The sequence below is a fragment of the Artibeus jamaicensis genome, unplaced genomic scaffold, assembly GCF_021234435.1.
Source record: "Artibeus jamaicensis isolate MK-2021 breed Jamaican fruit bat unplaced genomic scaffold, CSHL_Jam_final contig_944, whole genome shotgun sequence".
In the NCBI taxonomy this organism is placed as follows: Eukaryota; Metazoa; Chordata; class Mammalia; order Chiroptera; family Phyllostomidae; genus Artibeus; species Artibeus jamaicensis.
Window position 1 is genome coordinate 3,279,604 of NW_026522020.1, and position 17,574 is coordinate 3,297,177.

At 56.6% G+C, this 17,574-nt stretch overlaps 1 protein-coding gene across 9 annotated transcripts in view; it reads left to right on the plus strand.

The window, feature by feature from the left end:
- The window catches only part of AGAP1 (ArfGAP with GTPase domain, ankyrin repeat and PH domain 1), a 390,584-nt gene that overhangs the window by 255,025 nt on the left and 117,985 nt on the right, over window positions 1-17,574 (plus strand). For 8 of the 9 annotated variants that reach the window (XM_053655304.1, XM_037161448.2, XM_053655305.1 and 5 more), the window contains one exon: window positions 13,847-14,005. The exons of the other annotated variant lie outside the window; for it this stretch is intronic. In XM_053655304.1, the coding sequence (XP_053511279.1) occupies window positions 13,847-14,005 (159 nt within the window). The remainder of the gene's footprint in view (window positions 1-13,846; window positions 14,006-17,574) is intronic. 9 annotated transcript variants of the gene reach the window in all.

Here is a 17,574-nt window from a genome sequence, read left to right on the forward strand (position 1 = left end):
GAGAAGGGCGTGGACGGGGAACCCAGAGCTCCGTGTGGTCACGGAGAAAGCCAGTTAGATGCACGGAGAGGCAGCTCTGACCGCGAGGGACAGAATTGACGTGCTCCGGGCCACCCTGCCCACTGTGGAGAACGCCCTCCCCCTGCCTGGGGCGCCCGCATTCCCGTCCGTCTTCACAAATACGGACGCGCAACCAAGACGTTTTGGAAAGTGACAGTAAACGTATCAAGGACCAAGATGAACAGAAGGACAACCATTCTTAGAAGAAAGACTGATAATTTGGCAACAGAGAATTTAAGAGGAAATTATAACTACTATAATCAGAAAAGTTTAAGAAGTTAGTAGCTGTCCATAAAATGAAACAGTCAAAAGATTGAAAGCCGAAGAGTTATTGAAAATTATGGAGAAAAGACTGCTAAAAAGATTTAATAGAGAGGTTAAATACTCTAAATAACATAGCTAAAGACACTGTTGCTAAACAAAGTTACAACAGAAAAATTACGCTAGAGGTGAGGAAGGCACGCAGGTGTCTTCCCACCTGGAGTCTCAGGTGTGGAGGTGGGTGGGAGAGGACGCTCTGTAAACAGAATCCTACAAAGCACCCAGGCTCGGAGAAGAGCGAGGTGGCCCACGGGCCGTGGACTCCGGAGACGGCCGCCGCCACACGCTGAAAAGACCATAGAATTCCCTTCCAAGGACCAGTAATCTTGAACCTAGAAGTCTGTGCGATGCCAGACTATTATCGTCAATCAGGTGTAAAGACAGGAAACAGACATTTTTTAGATGCCATTCAGGGATCTAGAACATTTCCTTCTCATTGAGCTGTTGAAAAAATGACTTCAGCATCTACTCCAGCAAAAACAAGAACCGAGGGAGAAGAGGGTTCCCATAGACAGTTTTGTCATTCAGGCCTGTGTAATTCCCCTCCTTCTTCACAGCTTCCCTTCCCCCGCGGCTCCCCACTCAGGATGCCCACGGTGGCATCTGCCATTTCCATTCCTTCGGCTCGGAACTTACGTGCCTTTCTAGTGGGACCCCATCAGAGAATTTACCCAACCGTGACTTTAGGGCCATTTCCAGAGAAAGCAGTCAAACGTCCAGAAGGGTTTTCTGACGTGAGTTTTTGGTCAGGCTGCTGTGGTAGGATCACGTCCACATGTGACAGAAGGCATTGATCTTGACAAGGAAGGAGAGAGCAGGGAAACATAACGGCCTAGAGTGCAGGGTTTGGACTCAGAAACACCGCACAGAGCCCTCCACCTCAGGACCCCGTGCAGTTGTCTGCCCAGCCCCGGCTTCCCCGTCTCTGAAATGGGACCATGGAGCCTACGCCTGTCCTCACGGGGACAGCGCCCTGCGCTCCTTTCCAAAGTGCAGTGTGGCGGGAGTGCGTGCAGAACTGGCTCAGGGTCCGTCTCGATAGTTGTGCCCATAACCGATGAAAAAGAGGAACGAAGGGAGAGGGAAATTGTTTCTGAAGTAATTTTTACACGCCCTCAAGTTCGTTTATGTAGCCTTCAAGTACACACCGTGCCTTAGACCCACAGCCCGTGCCCGCCCCGCCCGCCCCCCGCCCCCGGGAGGGCCGTGCGCAGGGCAGGCAGGAGGAGGGTGCTCCCCGGGGAGCAGGGCTCCAGTTTCCTGTGGCCTCTGGTCTCTGTCCCCGCTTCTCCATAACTCTGATTATGACATTTCCTTCTGAGATGACAGATACCTCCTTGTCCCTAAAGCAGTCTTTGTTGGTTATTTGCAACTGAGACACTGTTTTTATCCTAACCAGATGGATGGGTAGTAGACCTTTGTCCCAGGAAGCCCTTCCTCCTCCCCCACCCCCCCTCACTTCAGGCCCCCAGTGGTTCCAAAACACTGAAGCCGCCAAGGGAGGGCTGGGGCTGCTGTTCCGGGATGGGGGGCGGGGGTCTCGGTATATTTTGAGTATTGAACTGCCGTTGACATCTAAAGTCTCAACCATGCTGTTTTCCTCCACACTTCAGTAATCAGGACATCCAGCAAACCCATAAAAAACCAAACTGATAGCATGAATATTCAGTGACCTAGAATACTAATTATTGTCATGAATATTAATGCGATCGGACTTGCTTTTTCCTCTCCTCTTCCTCTCCGGTCCTCTTTCTCCCTCTCTCCCTCTCTCTTTTTTTCCACTTAGCCGGCTCTAAAGACGGGTCATAATGAGAGCATTTAAGAGGGAGCGCGCTCTCCGCCGTGACAGGGACCGGGTAATAAGGAGAGCTTGATTAACGCGGTGCACTTGGGGGAGAGATGAGAGGCTTCACGTGGGCCCGTTCGGGGGAGGCAATGAGGCACCGGCGGCTCTGTTGCTGCTCCCGGAGATTAATGAGGCCTAAGAGTGCATTAGGAACAGTGACAAAGGTTTCATCTAATGGGCTCAGTCATTTTTCCTTTGAGTGACAGACGCACAGAAGTAATTGGCTGTGCAGAATGGCAGCTCATTGGCGGTACTTAAGGATACATTATCCCCGTTGTGTGGCCTGCAGAGGCTGTTTATCAAAACTGCTCACACTGCAGACGCCGCGTCGCTAAGCTGCTGTTACAGTGGTAATAGCTATTAAAAAAAAAATAACGCAGCATCCAAACTAGGTCCGTGGTTGTCTCATAGAAACAAAGTTTTTCTTTGTTTAGTTTCAAATGGTCTAGAAAACATTTTAATAACTCCGGAGTTGGCTCCGCTCGCGCTGAGCCGAGCCCGTCCCCGAGCTGCTCCCGGTGTGTCTGTCAGGTCGCGAGCCGCCGTCAGAGCCTCGGAGCCCGGCCCTGGCCCCGTCTCTGCCCCAGCTGCTCCTTCATCCCCCACCCCAGGGCGGCGGGGGTGTGGGGGGGGCGCTTTGTTCCCAACGCTGAGCCTCTGATACACAACCCGGGCGCTCGCACTGAGGGCCTTTCCAGCAGCTTGGTGAAACCCTTGGAAAGCCTGCCTGCTTGTGAGTTACTTGGGCTGAAAAATAATCCAAAAAATCAGTGTCATAGGATGATACTCTGCTTCCATAAACGAGGCTTTATTAGAGTAGGTGTTCATGGCTGGCTGTTCCATCAGCTTTTATTCCCATAAGCTTTATTTTCTCTTAGACTAGAATTTCAAGAAGGTGCTACATCTGAAATGGAGACTGGCAGCGTCTTCAGCTTTCATGAGAAGTGCGTTCTTATCGTGAGTCAGTTCCGCACACGTCTCTCCCACGGAGGTTGTTAGATTGTTTCCACCGTTAAACTGGAAGCTCTTTGAGGCCCTCATTTCTCTTCCCGAGTCACCCTCCCCCGGTCCTGTCCCGTCCCCGGCGATTATTTCTCCATTGAGTAAATAATAGCATGGCCGTCGAGAGCAATGTGACTGATGGAGACGGGGGTGAGTGCGGTTTGCCGTCTGTCAGGGACAGTCCCTCCTGGGGCGTGTTCTCTGGTCAGGATCTTTGGGGCACAGTTCGAATCAAAGTCACACTCCCGTGTAAGGAAACCTTTGAGTATTTGAACCCTGCGTGGCGTGTTCTTTGCCAGAAGAGCTGACCAGGCATCTTGGTCCTTGCTGATCTCAGTTGAACACACGAGGGTGTCAGACGCCAAGCACACACTTCTGAGAGGTCTCTACCAGTCAACAAAATTGCTTTAGAAACTGTGTTTTCCTCTCAGATACGTTTGGTGAAGAAATACTGTTCCAGCTATTGACACGGTGCTTTCAAGCCCCGCCAAATGGTCCTCCCGGAAGAGCCACTGTGGGAGAGGCGGGAGCTGAGACGGGGGTCTCTGCTCGTGGCCCCAGGGGCCTTTGGAGGCAGGGGCCACTGGCCTGGGCCCCCAAGGAGCCTTTCTGCGTCGGAGTCGAGCCCAGGGCGGGTCCCAGGCTGGAGGAGGAGGATTTTTCGGTCCTCGTGGCTTCCCGTGGTCTCCAAACCACGCGTCGATGCTTTGTTGTCTCCACTCACCCCAAGAAAACTTGTCCTTCCGGAAAGCTCCCAGTGAGAGGTGAACCCCAGAACGTCCCGGCCTGCACACACGGGGCCCCCCTCACGTCGTCAGTAGGAGCGTGGGTGTCCGTGGCGCTCCGCTCACTTGGGAGAGGTGATTTGGTGAGGACCGGAAGGGACAGGAGTGTGGCGAGCTCTTCCGGGCGGGGGGTGAGGAGCCCTGCGGCTGCGTGGGCCTCCTCCCTGGAAGGGGTTAGAAAATTCAGTGGTAGCAGCACGACGCTGCCCTCCAAACAGCACCGCCACACCCCTCGCACAGATCCTACGGAAGGAGGAAGGGCCTTGCGGAGGCGGCGCCCTTGCGTGCTGCGAGGGAAGGCACCGGGCGAAGGCGCGCGCCCAGAGGACGAGCTCTGCGTGCCTGGGCTTTGTTCCAGGAAACACTGTTCACTGTTCCCTCGCTGCTGCCGCCACCCCGTCGTCTGGGAGGAAACCCTGAGTTCCGTCCTGCTTGTGTGTGATGCTGCCGGATCGTGTTGTCACCGTATCACATGCAGACTCACTGGCCCAGACCAGAAATGGGGGGCAGCTGTGTGCATGCCACCCGCAGCGCGGACCTGCGGCAGGTGCTCCTGAACCAGGTGAGCGGTCCAGGTGAGAAGGGCAGGTCCTGCTCGACAGTGAGGAGCATGGTGCTGTAGACCTGGACAAAGCAGACTCTGACTTCAGAATAAAGATTCAAGTTCAGAGACTTCCGCCAAGATGGAGGCATAGGTGGACACGCCGTGCTTTCTCACACAACCAACTTTAGAGACAACAAAATATTAGCAACAGAAAACACAGCCAGAACACAGAAAATTGAACTTTTCAGAAGTCCGATAACAATGAATTCTTCAGTCTGATCGGTAAGAGGGGCGAAGCCAGCAGCTGGTGGAGCGGGGTTGCACTGGAAAACTCGGTCAGACGGACTCAGGCACGCGGATCCCAGGCGTGGGGTTTCAATGGGCCGACCCAGTGAGCGACCTAGTGAGGGCGACCCAGTGAGCAACTGGCGGATCCGGCGAGGGTGAAGGGCAGCAGATTGACTGGTCGAGCATTCCTGTGCAGATAGACCAGCGAGGGAGTGGGCAGTGAGACGGGACTGAGCGGGTCCCAGCAACGGGAGGCAGCAGAGACGGCCACCATTTCCTGGCTCTGACCCCGCCCCCACATACTGCATCACAAACCAGCGACCCCGCCCTGGAGGCCCCACCCCGCCCCTAAGGCTTCACTCCTCATACTTAATGGGCGCAAACAGACCAAAAATGGCTCAAGAAGATCTCAAAGCCCCAGAGCCCATAAATCTAAGCGATGAAGAAATAGCCAAACTTTCAGATGCACAGTTCGAAACACTGGTGATCAGGATGCTCACAGAACTGGTTGATTTTAGTCACAAATTAGAGGAACATGTGAAGGCTAAACTAATCAAAATGAATGGAAATGTACAGGAAACCAATAGTAATGGAAAGGAAACTGGGACTCAAATCAAAGGAGTGGACCAGAAGGAGGATAAAAATGACCAACCAGAAAAGAATGAAGAAACAATTCAGAAAAATGAGGAGAGACTTAGGAACCTCCAGGACATCTTTAAACGCTCCAACATCCGAATTATAGGGGTACCAGAAGGGGGAAAGGAACAGCCACCAGTGGAAAACTTATTGGAACAGATAATAAAGGAGAATTTCCCCAATCTGGCAAAGGCAATAGACTTCCAGGAAATCCAGGAAGCTCAGAGAGTCCCAGAGAAGTTGGACCCAAGAAGAAACACACCAAGGCACATCATAATTACATTAGCCAAGATTAAAATGAAAGAATCCTAGAAGCAGCATGGGGACAGTCACCTACAAAGGAGTTCCCATCAGACTGTCAGCTGATTTCTCAAAAGAGACCTTACAGGCAAGAAGGGGCTGGAAAGAGGTATTCCAAGTCATGAAATCCAAAGACCTGCAACCAAGATTGCTCTATACAGCAAAGCTTTCATTTAGAATGGAAGGGCAGATAAAGAGCTTCTCAGATAAGATCAAGTTCAAGGAGTTCATCATCACCAATCCCTCATTATATGAAATGTTAAAGGGATTTATCTAAGAGAAAGAAGAAAAAGAAGATAAAAAAGATGAACAGTGAAAGAACAGCAAACTCAGTTATTAACAACCACACCCTAAAACAAAAGCAAACTAAGAGGACAGCTAGATCAGGAGTGAACCATAGAAATGAAGATCTCATGGAGGGTTAGCAACAGGGGAGTGGGAGGAGAAGGGGGGAGAAGGTACAGAAAATAAATAGCGTAGACGGTAGGTAGAAAATAGATAGGGGGGAGGGCAAGAATAGTAGGGGAAATATAGAATCCAAAGAACTTGAGACACATGGTCATAAACTAAAGGGGGGGAATGGTAGGGGTGGGGGGTGCAGGGTGAAGGGAACAGGTTGGAATAGAACAACTGTAATGGCATAATCAATAAAATAAAAAAACTAAAAACAAAGATTCAAGTTCATTTCTAAATGTAATCACTTAGAGGACCAACTTCTTCTGTGTTTAACATTCTCTTCTCGAATGGCCCCAGGTGGTGCTTTGCAGCTGTGCCGGGTGGGGCACGGCTGGGTGACAGGATGTGAGCGGAGTCCCTGGTTGTCACTTGTCCCTCCTCCCCGCCCTTTCAGCCGCCTGCCTCCTACAGCGCTGCCATCACGGGCCACCCTGCCTTGGGTTCTTAGACAGGACTGGAAGCGGCAGGAGTGTCCCGAGTTGTCCCTGTGCTCAGCTCTGTGTGCTGGGTGTCTGACAACCCTCGGGCCACAACTGCGTGGGCTCCTGCTGACCAAGGGCAACCCCAGCATTAAACACACACTCGGGGCGAACGGCAGCGACTTGCGCTTAAAGACACGCCGTCCCGGGGACGCGTGAGTAAGATGCTCAGACTTGTTACTTTCAGAGCCAGACAAAATTAGCAATGTGGCCGTTTTCAGCTTTTCCCAGAAACTGAACTATGGAGGGAAGGAAAGCCCACTGTTGGTGAAGTTAGTAGCCACCGGCACCTGCAGAGGCCTCTCAGTTTATGAAGCGCTTCACGTGACCCGAAGCCTATGTCAGTCAGCCGCAGGGGCGGCTCGTCGTCACCATCGCCCTCACTATCGCCCTCACCATTTCATTGTTGTTATTTCCATTTGACAAACGATGAACTTGAACTGTCTTCCAGACGCCCCGGTCCCGTCTTTCTCAGTTCACTGCTCATTAAGAAAAGTAATGAGAAACATGTATCACTAGTCAGAAACACGTTGGTGGTGGTTGACCCAGTAACATCTCTCCTGAGATTCCACCCTAAGGAAAAGCCCGGAGGCAGGTGCCGTCTCCCGCAGCTGTGCCTGCGACCGCCAGAGGCCGGGAGCCGCCGTGGCCACCAGGAAGTGGAGACACGCGTTCAGGCCGTAAGACGCTGCGTATGTAAAATTACTAGGAAGATCATGGAACGGCGTCAGGTGGGAGTCGTGTCAAAGAAGTGTTTTACAGAATGACACGTGTTCTGTGGTTGTAAGTCAGGAGAACAAACACTACCTGTAATATAGAGACTATATAATACGGGATTTTTGTGGACTCCCAGCGCGTGTTATTTTTATATCTGTGTGAGAAGCTTGCACAGCAGAGGACTCCCATTTTCCCTCCACGTCATAATTAGAGTGGGGGGACATCAGGATAAAACGAACCGTCCCCACACTTCGGTCAGCAGCGTGTGTCCTGCTCCGGGACTTGACCCCTGAGCACGGCTGCCATGTCGTCCTCAGAGGTGATCACGCCCACCCTCTCCATGAGCCTGCGGTCCGCACGCTCCTGCTTCCCTGGTAAACAGCCAGGAAGATGCTTTACAGTAGAAGATGCACAGCACCCGAGATGTAGGAGCCCCAGCCTCGGTAGCAGGCGTGCAGAACAGCCCCGTGTCTCCCCCCCCACACACACACACAAACCCCCCCTTCACAGAGTCCCAGCCACCTACCTCCTCACGAGAAGGGCCTGAACGTGTCCTCGGAGAGAATCCTCTTCTCCTGAAAGCTGGGCTGCTGGACGGAGGCAGACGTCCGATGCAATGGCGAACAGGTCTGCCCCCGGGCGCATTGCTCCTTTGGGTCCCGCTCTTCACAGCGGCGCTGTGAGTCGCGCTCTTTCCGGGGGTGTGATTACAGAGCGGGCCTCGTGGCCACGGCCACCTTGGCAGTGCCGTGCAGCCTCCGCGGTGCCGCCCTGGTTTGGGTGCGCCTGGCCTGCCCACGTAGTGGGGCCGTGGTGCAAGTGCGGGTGTGGGGGTGCCCTCGCGCCCCGAGCTTTCCTGCGTGGCGGCTGCACAGGGGCGCTGCTGGGCCTGCCCCAGTGTCCGCTCTGCACGTGCCGCTGTGGATCCTGGTCCTGAGCCCACGATGGAAACAAATTACACTGGCTGGCTGGTGGAGCCCTCCTCCCTCCCGAGTTTCTCACTGTAGGCGAACCGCCGGGTCCCATCGCTGAGGGTCGCTGCTCTTTCTCAGGCGGTTTGACCAATCGGCCGACTGCTGGGCACCATTTTCCCGCTGAAGCCGTTGGTAAGTCAGGTTCTGGTTGTGAAGACGGACCAACATGGGAATAGGCGTTTTAAAAGAAATGGTTGTTGATGAGCCTGTACTTGGGTGTTATGAAAAGCCTGTTTCAGAGTGTGCGTTAGAAAACCAGAGCAGGCTATTTTTAATATAATAATCCTATAGCTTGAAACAGGAGCCCTGCCTTTGATTTCACCGGCGGAGGAAAACGTTCAGTAGAAAACCGGCATCTTTTTCATGCTTGTTCAAGACCAGTTCGGGCAGCACACTGCTATGCATTGAGCTGTGACTGCCGCGTTCGCCTTGAAATGCAAATTGTTTAAGGGAAAATAGCGTTTGGTGGAGGTAAATACCTTTTCAAATCGCTCGTGCACTTCAGGGCTACTCAGAAAGCTAAAATTATTCCGTGGGCAGAATCTGGCGCTTCTGACCCAGGGAAGCCTCACTAATCGGGGCTCCCCTGAAGCACAGACACGTCCCTGTCGAGGGGGGCCCGGGTGGGATTAGCCCAGTAATGGGCACCACCCCCCCGCTGGCCGGTCCAGCAGCTCCGTCCTTGCGTGGAGTGTGTGAGGAACCCGAGTGTGCCAGGAGGTCAGCCGTATGTGTCACGGTGACACAGACGATGTCAGGGGAAATGCTGAGACAACACCAGAGGTCCTCGTGTGACCCCTGTGAACACCAGGGTCCTATACTTTGTGGCACCACCCACGGCCCCCGTGGCGGAAGGACACTTAAGCCTTTTAGCACCGCCATGATTGTTCCTGGTCAGGGTCTCTGGTGGGCGTTTCTGTGCGTGTCTGTCTGTGTGGCTTTGCTTTGGAGGCTGTGACGCAAAAGCAGGAATGAAGAGAGAGAAACAAACTGCTGTCCTGCGAGGGCCTCTCATCAGGCGAGCCAGTCAGAGGGGCGGGGGGCCGTCCTGGGTGACGCAGTGTCCCTCTTTCCCTGCTGTCCCTTGCGGAGATGGGTCAGTTCCCAAGTCTGAACTCAGCGTACAGGGCCGCCCAGCGGGCACCACCCCCTGACCCTCATGTCTCCTCATTGGCCCCGGTGTCCCTCACCATGTTTCAGCCACATGCGGACTTGTCCGGTCCTTTCCGCGGGACCAGACTGTGGCCTCCATGAGGACAGGGACTCCTGTGCTGTGCCTGTGGGCAAGGGCTCCCTGCGGCAAGACAAGGAAGTCCGGGGAGGGGGCAGGACTGGGCAGCTCTGAGTCACCCTCCCTGCAGGGAAGCCGGCCTGCCAGTTCCCTAGATGCCGAGGCTGCTGCGTCAGGACCGATGACAGTTTCTTACCTTGGAAGCAGTGGCCGGAGGGTTGGCATCATCCTGCAGCAAACCCAGTCTCGTCGTGGGACACGAGTGAGCCTGCCCAGTCTTTGCCCAGGAAGATGGTGGGATTATCTCGACAAATGAGCAGATCCATGCTCCTCTGGAGGAGGGCATTGTCTCTGTCACCCACGTGGCTCACTCAGAGGACAGTCCCGAACAGACCATTAGAAGAAGGGGGTGCCAGCGCCCAGGCCCAAAGACGGGAAACGTGAGGACTGGGGCTCCTTCTCCCAGCTCCGCATCTCCTCTCTCAGCCACGTGGGCACAATAGGAGGTCAGGGTGCAGGAGAGTGGCAGGTGGGGTCGGGGGTGGCGGGAAGCAAAGTGTGGAAGGTGCCCTTGCACCTTCACCGCCACCCAGTGCTCACCCCTGGGGCAGGCAGGCATCCCACTGGCTTCCTCTGGCGTCCCCGTGCCTGTTGACCGTGGCCGTGAGTTGGATCCGTTTGTGAGATCTGTCTCCCCTGCTTCTAGTCGGGCTCTCAAAGTTCCTTCCCTCCGGGAACAGACAGAAAGACAGACACGCCTGCAAGGACAGTGGCTCCTGGCTGTGCCAGGAGTTCCTCCCCATCGTACACACCCCAGCTTCAGAGCTCACGTCTCAGCCAGACCAGGGAGGCTCAGAGACAAACAGATGGGTGTTTGTCCACCTGTTTGCTTGGAGGCAGGTGGGGAGGAGCAGGCGTCTCTCTCCTGGGGCCGCAGGGCAGGGCAAGGCTTCTGTACCCTGCCCTGCACCTGGCTTCACCAGCTGGGGCCACACCACCACCCCACAGCCCTGTAACTCCAGTCCCACCAGCCCCTTTGTATTTACTTGTGATTCTGACGGCTGGGGAGCAAAACTCAGGCCATTTGGTAAACACGCTTCTATCTAATTGGATGTAAGAACTGGGTTTCACAAGTCCGTGTAGTGTGGCCTCAGCCCTTCCTGTCCATGTGGGCAACAACCATCAACAGATGGCCACATGGGTTCCAGACCCCCAGCTGCAGGGGGGAGCTGCTGCCCAGGGCTCAGTGGAACCCCCAAGGGTGGTCAGGGCGGTGTGTAGGCACCACCCTGCTTAGGTGGTCTGGATGGGAAGCCCTCAGCTCTCTGGATGGAGGTGGAGGTGGGGGGGAGTCGTGGCTACTCCTCCCACAAACCAGAGCTCCGGGTCCTCGGCTGAGAGAGGAGACCCTTCCTGTGGAATGAATTGCCATTCCAAGGGCAGCATGGGCCTCGAGCACTTAGCAAATAGAGTGACCTTAGATTCTGCGTCTCCCTGATGTGCTCAGAGGTGTCTTCAAAAGAGAAAACTTCCTGTGCGGTCACATCGAGGGCAGACATAGCTGGATGCATCTGTATTTAAAAACAAGACAAAACTAGAGTCAGGGACAGTACACCTGACCAGTGAGCGGGGGACCTTCACTCAGGCACAATGTGTATCACGTATACAAGATGTGTGTCCATCAGCAGTTTGTGGGGTCGGCAGGGCTCCCCATCAGTAGGAGGCTATATTAGTAGCTCAGTTTTAGGAGGGTCAGAAGTGACCCATGGACTTTTGTCTGCACTGGGGGTTCAGCACCCCCAAGCCCTGCATTAAGGGGCTGCCATACTTTGAGTCTTGAACTTGGGTCTTTCCCAGGCTAGTGGCGTGTGGTGTGGTGCTCTCCCATGGCGCCTGGCGGCCACCGGAAGAGAACTGTGCTCGTCTGTGGCTACCGTGAGCACAGACAGCAGGCCCGGCGGCACCCCGGAGCTCCGCAGGTCGGCCACACTAAATGCGGTGCAGGCTTCCGGCGTGCTTGGTGCCGAGGTGCGGCCCCAGTGGACGTCGGTGAGCGTGTGTGGTCAGTACAAATTCAGGCCGGTGGCTGCCAGACCGTCTCACCTTTCAAGTGGAGCCGAGAGCCACAGAGTTTTTTTAGATGAAATCTCCCAAGTTAATTCTACTTTTGAAAAGAAGTTGTTCTCCTCAAAGCAGAGCAACTCTGTGAGCTCAGCCCAGACTCCCGGCCACACGTCCATGGACCTGCTTTATTCCCCTAACTGACCCTGTCTGCACCTCCGTGTTGCTGAAACACAGACTCGTCATCCCCGTGGGGCGCGCAGTGGGGACTCAGCGTGGCTGTCGTCAGGAGACCCTCACAGGCCGAGGGCCCACAGAAGCAGCTTTCTGAAGGATTGCACAGTTTTGAGCCCTGTGCAGACTCTGTACTGGGCAGCCAGAGTGGGTCGTCCTGACAGGCGTTTCTTCACCCCTGAGACCCCCTCTGCCTACCTGGGGAGCCCTCAGGAGCCAGACCCCAGAGCTGCGCCGTCAGCAGGTCCCGGGATTGGGCCTGCACTTGGAATTCCATGAGTCGAACAGCGAGAAGTGTGACAGCAGCCACCGGGCTGGCCACAGGTGCGTGACGAGCATCATCACAGTGTCACCTGGGGGTGTGGACGTTCCGAACCTCTTCTCCTTCCTCAGCAGCGCACATGTGGCCCTGAGGTGAACTCGTCGGCCTGAGACAAGCTACTGGTCGGAGACCTCCGTGGGGACATCTCCTTGTGCCTTAGCCAAAGTTCGGGTGGACCGGGCTGTCCCCCGCGTGGGGCGTGCTGGTCCCTGGAGTCTGGCCCAGAGCGGCCAGTGGCCGGCACTCTGCCCTTAAACTGTGCCGGGAGGCTGCGGACTGTGGTCCTGGGGAGCTGCTCCCCCGGGAGAAGGCATTCAGGCTGGGGTGTCGCTGCGGCGCCATCAAACCCCAGACAGATGTCATTTCTGGTTTTTGACGTGTTTTGGCCTGTGTGCCTACAGCAGGGATAGGAGGAGGCTTTGTGGGCGGGTCCCAGGCTCTGTCGTGGCTCGCCGGCACGGAGGGGCGCTGCGGGGAGGAAAGGATCGTCTGCCGGACTTGCTCCAAGTGGCAGGTGTCCCCGCGGGCCGTGCGGGCTCGAGGGACCGGGCTGGGCAGTGGGGCACAGGTCTCACTGTTGCTTCCCCCAGTTCTGTCTTCATTTTCCTTTCGTCCACCCTGGAAACGGTAGCAGCACTCTGAAGCCTCCGCCTGCCGGGAATTCGGACAGGGCCTGGGGGCCCCGAGATCGGCTCCAGTTGCCGGGTGTGGCGATCAGCACCCCCACCGGGAAGAGAGGGTGCAGACCCACACACTTCGGTTCAGAAAGGTTTCTATTCAAAACAGTTGAATACGTTATTAGAAACTTCATTGGTTCTAAGCTAAACAGTTGAAGGAGTTTTAAAAAAACAACCTGATACCTTTGAGGATCTGCACGTAGACCTTAGAAATATGGTAGCATTGAGGTGCGATTGGCGGAGCTTTAGACAAGGCACTTGGTTTGGTGTCCACACTCGGTGTGTCCGGGTAGGCGTGCACCTTGGGGCCGAGAGACCGGTTCAAACCACCACGCACACCGTGGCGGCGTCCTCCGTCACCGTGCTCCTGCGGCCGCTGGGGGGGGGGGGGTTCCTCTGCTTCGTCTTTTACCCGGATGAAGCGTCTGCCCTTCTTTCCACATTGTGTCTGGGAACTTCCATTTGTGTCGATTGTCAAATCTGTCTTCACCGTGGAAATAGTCCTCTGACCCCAGAACTGACTCCCAGTCAGCGACCATGTTCACGTCCATTGATGCCAACACTGGGGCTCCCGAGGGCCCTCCTGGCTGGCTTTCCCATCAGGGGGTCTTCTGCCTGTGCCTCGGCTCCCTCCAGAGATGGCAGCTGTGCCCTGTGTCTCTTTGGGGCCGCTCTGGGTGCGGTCATCAGAGGCATTAGGCCCCTTCACCAGGGTGTGCCGAACGCCTGAGGTTCATTCCGCCCTCTCGCTCCCCCCAATATTTATTGGTGCGATGCCCCCCCTTCCACGTAGGCAGCACAACGGCTCTCGCTCATGGTCCACTGTGTGCAGGCGCGTGGGCCCCCAGACTAACTGGAGCCGGCTTCTGGGGTCTGCAGCCCCTGAGTGTTCACCTGACTTGTTTGTTCCTAGGGACTGTCACTAGTGCGTCCGGGTCCCAGATGGCCAGCGGCGTCAGCCTGGGCTCCTTCAACAGCCGACCGGACGGCATGCAGCAGCGGTCCTACTCCGTCTCCAGTGCCGACCAGTGGAGCGAGGCTACGGTCATTGCAAACTCGGCCATCAGCAGTGGTAAGAGAGGACACAGCCCCGCGGCCCACTCACGGCCCTTGGGTGCAGGCCGGGGGCTGGACGCAGCGCCCCGAGCTCTCCGCAGTCCACTCTGCGGGCAGCACGGCCCCCCGCACGCCTCGTCTTCCGTCATGGAGCATTTGTCTGTGACGGGCCGTGTCAGCCACGTCAGCCCGTTTGTTCCTCTCTGGGGCGGGGAGGAGTCGCTGTTCACACCCACTTGACAGAGTGGGAGACTGAGGCTGCAGGCAGACAGGGCCGGAGACTTACTCAGGGTTCTGGGACCCGGCGGCAGCGGGACTGAGAGAGAACAGTGGTTTCTGCCCCTGTGCAGGTGCTCCTGCTGTGTCGTTTGGGGCGTTTCCGTCAAAGGAAAACGCATGATTCATTGTCCTGTGCCATTTTCCAAGATTCCTGCTACATACCAGAGATCTTGGAGGCTCTCCCCACCTTTGCTGTGGGCCAGCTTTTGGGGAGACACATGTGCAGCCTGGAGTCTGTCCTGCCATGTGTGAAGGGGGACCTCAAAAGAGCCCTGTGTGTGGCCTGGCCTGTGGTGGCCTGTTGCGGCCTATCCCCAGTGGTTGAAGGCGCCCCGCCGTTATACGTCGTCTGCCAGACGGGGCTGGAGTAATGTCAGCCTCTGTTCTAATGAACAGGCGGTAAACACCTTGGGCCGAACCCCGCCCTCCACCTTGTTTTACCCGGCCCGGCGCCTTGTTTCCACCCAGCGGCAGCACCGAGCTCTTGCTCACCTATTCGGGATGGGTCACGTTCACACAGCGCTAAAATTCCACTCGGCCCTTTGAAGGCAACCGCAAGGCTGATGTGGCCCCCGGAGAAAACGAGTGTGACACCCTGTCAGAGGCGCAGCGTCAGGCCTTCCCTGCAGACCCAGCAGCTACCGCCACCGTGAACACCATCCGTGTTTCTGGTGGCCCCATGGCCAGCCTCAGAGAAGGACGCCCCCAGACAGAGCAAGGAGGAGACATGGAGTCCAGAAAGGCCACCCCCGGAGGCCAGGCGGAGAGGGCCTGGAGAGGCGGCGGCTCAGCGTGGGCAGGTCCTGTCACCTGTGCCAGCACCCCAGCCCTGGGAGAGGCACTGTGTTCCCCCAGAAGGTGCTTCCGGAGGTAGCGGAGGTCCCCTCCACCCTCTCCAGGGACTCTTCTAGGCCTTCTGCCCTCCCTCGGAAACTGAGGGTCTTAGAGCACTCTGACGAGGGGCTCCAGCGTCACTGTAAAGGCCGGCCTTGTGGTGGGACCTGTGTGGGTCCCCAGCTGTCACCAGTCCCGGGAAACCTGGCAGGGCCTTCCCCTCCCACACTTCGGTGACGCAGTCACTGACCACCACCCCCCACTGTCCCGGAGGCCTCAGCAGGCTGCCCCCTCACCCCTGTGCACCTCTGCGTCCTCCCAGCTGCGGTGGGGGGGCCTTCCCTGCCGTGTGCAGCCTTCGGGTGCACAGCGCACGCCTGCTCCGCGTCCTCCATCCCTGCATCTGTGGTGGGCGTCCGAGTTTCGTGCTGTGGGAGGGGTATGGCACCACCAGACACGTTGGAGATGCGGTGGTTTTCCAGGTAGTGTTAGTGTTACTAGCTGGTGGGGTGTTTTCTGTCGCCACCTCTCTGCGGAGGTGTGTGCCTGTAGTGGCGGGTGGGAGGACCTCGGAGCCTGGGGTGTGCGCCCGCCGCGGCCCCGCCTTCTGAAGCACCGCCAGTGAGTGAGAGGCTCGGAGTCACCAACACAGCTGGTCGGACGGAGTGCTGGCTTCTCCGTCCTGCTCATGTGCTCTGGGGTTGCCAGCGGGGGCGGGGGGGGGTGTCAGAAGACCAAATTCCTGACAGCATCGCCGCCACCTGTCCTTCCCTGCACTCGGAGCATCTCTGTAGGAAAGGTGTTACCGGTAGCAACACGTTCCATTCCAGCTGCCATCTGCACAGTCGGCTGCCCTGTTCTCCCCCGGCAGCTCTTTGCCTCTGGTCACTCCTGTGCGTGGTTGCTGCGCCCGCCACCACATCCTGAAAAGTTGTCATTTCCGGCCCCTGGGGCCGCCAGGGAGGTTGCTCACGGTGCACATGCAGGCACACGCACGTGCGCACACACACACACCCTCTCTGCCAGGACGAGCGCGTGCAGACGCCGTTTTCAAATGACAGAGTGATTCCTCGTGCATTGGTGCCCTCGGGCCACCGCTCTTAACTCACGTAGCCATTTGTTGAAGACTGGTTAAGCCCCCCAATGTGGCAGAGCTGGGCCCCTGAACGCAGGGGTCAAGAAACCCAGGGCTGTGACCTGGGCTCAGCCTGCCCTCGGGTGAAGCCGAGAGAGAGCCGGGATGAAACTGTGCGGGCCGAGCTCACCAGGGATCGCATCCCAAAGGAGCATCGAGCCTGAGCGGTGCTTAAAGAGCCAGATGGACTTCTTAGTGCAAAACCACAGGAGGAAGTTGTCACCGACCTTGTGGCAGTTTGGACCGAGACTCGGAGAGGAGGCTGGGGGAGGGGTGGGAACGAGGAGCTACAGGGAAGTGGAAGGTGCGAGGTGTGAGCCAGAGGGAGCCCAGAATTGCTATATTAGCCAACTCCTTATTTTAACTCAGACAGCTGACATTTTAAATAGCAAAACCCAGAAACGCAACAGAAGTACTGTTCCTCCAGGTTTTCAGGCTTCTTCCTTCCTGCCGGTAATCTCTGAGCATCAATGGATGTCACGCCGAGCCACGGCCAAAAGGGAGCCAGTGGCCATGGGGCCTTCCACTGGACCACACCATCTGGCCCTCAGGGTGCAGACGCTGCCGTAGGCTCCCTCTGCTCGATGGGCAGACACTGGCACCGAGAGATTCAGTAACACTTGTCTGGAGTCACATCCAGCAAGGGCAGGGATGCAGACTCAGGTGGCCTCATTCCAGGCGTCAGCTGTACATCAGAGGTGCTGCCTAGACAGGTGGCTGCAGCGCCCCCTGGGGGCTGGCTGGGAACGCAGACTCTCAGGAACGGTTGGGACCCACTGCATCCAGAACAGGTGGAGCTCGGTGCCGTGCGTGGTCTGGAGCCCTCCAGGGACAGATGCTCCAGCTTGAGCACAACCATGTTAGCTTCTGCTTCTCAAGCTGGCCTTGGACCACGTGGTGTTGGGCAGCCCCTGGGAGTTGTCTGCGATGCAGTGTCCAGGCCCCCCCTCACCCCCCTCCATGATTTGCTGGATCGGAGCGGTGTGTTACCAAGGCCCCCAGCCTATTCAGTTCTCCCCCGGGGGTTGAGAAGCTCTGTCTGCCTGTGGTGGGCGCAGCGTCCTGGCCTCCCGCCTTCTTCGGTCTGGCCAAGCGGCCAGACCCAAGCCGTCTTTAATGAACACCAGGGCACAGGATCTGACGGGCGACTTGAAGAAAGCGCATTTGTGACGGATTTCAAGACCTCCACTCGAGCACCAGCGTCCCCTTCCGCGCGTGGAAAATAGCCCCAGAAGACACAAACAGGATGGAGCGCTTTCTGCGGCGCTTTTCCTTTTTAAGTGGCTGTGGATGCAGACCCCGCCCTTTTTTTTAATCATTTTTATCTCTACCCTGAG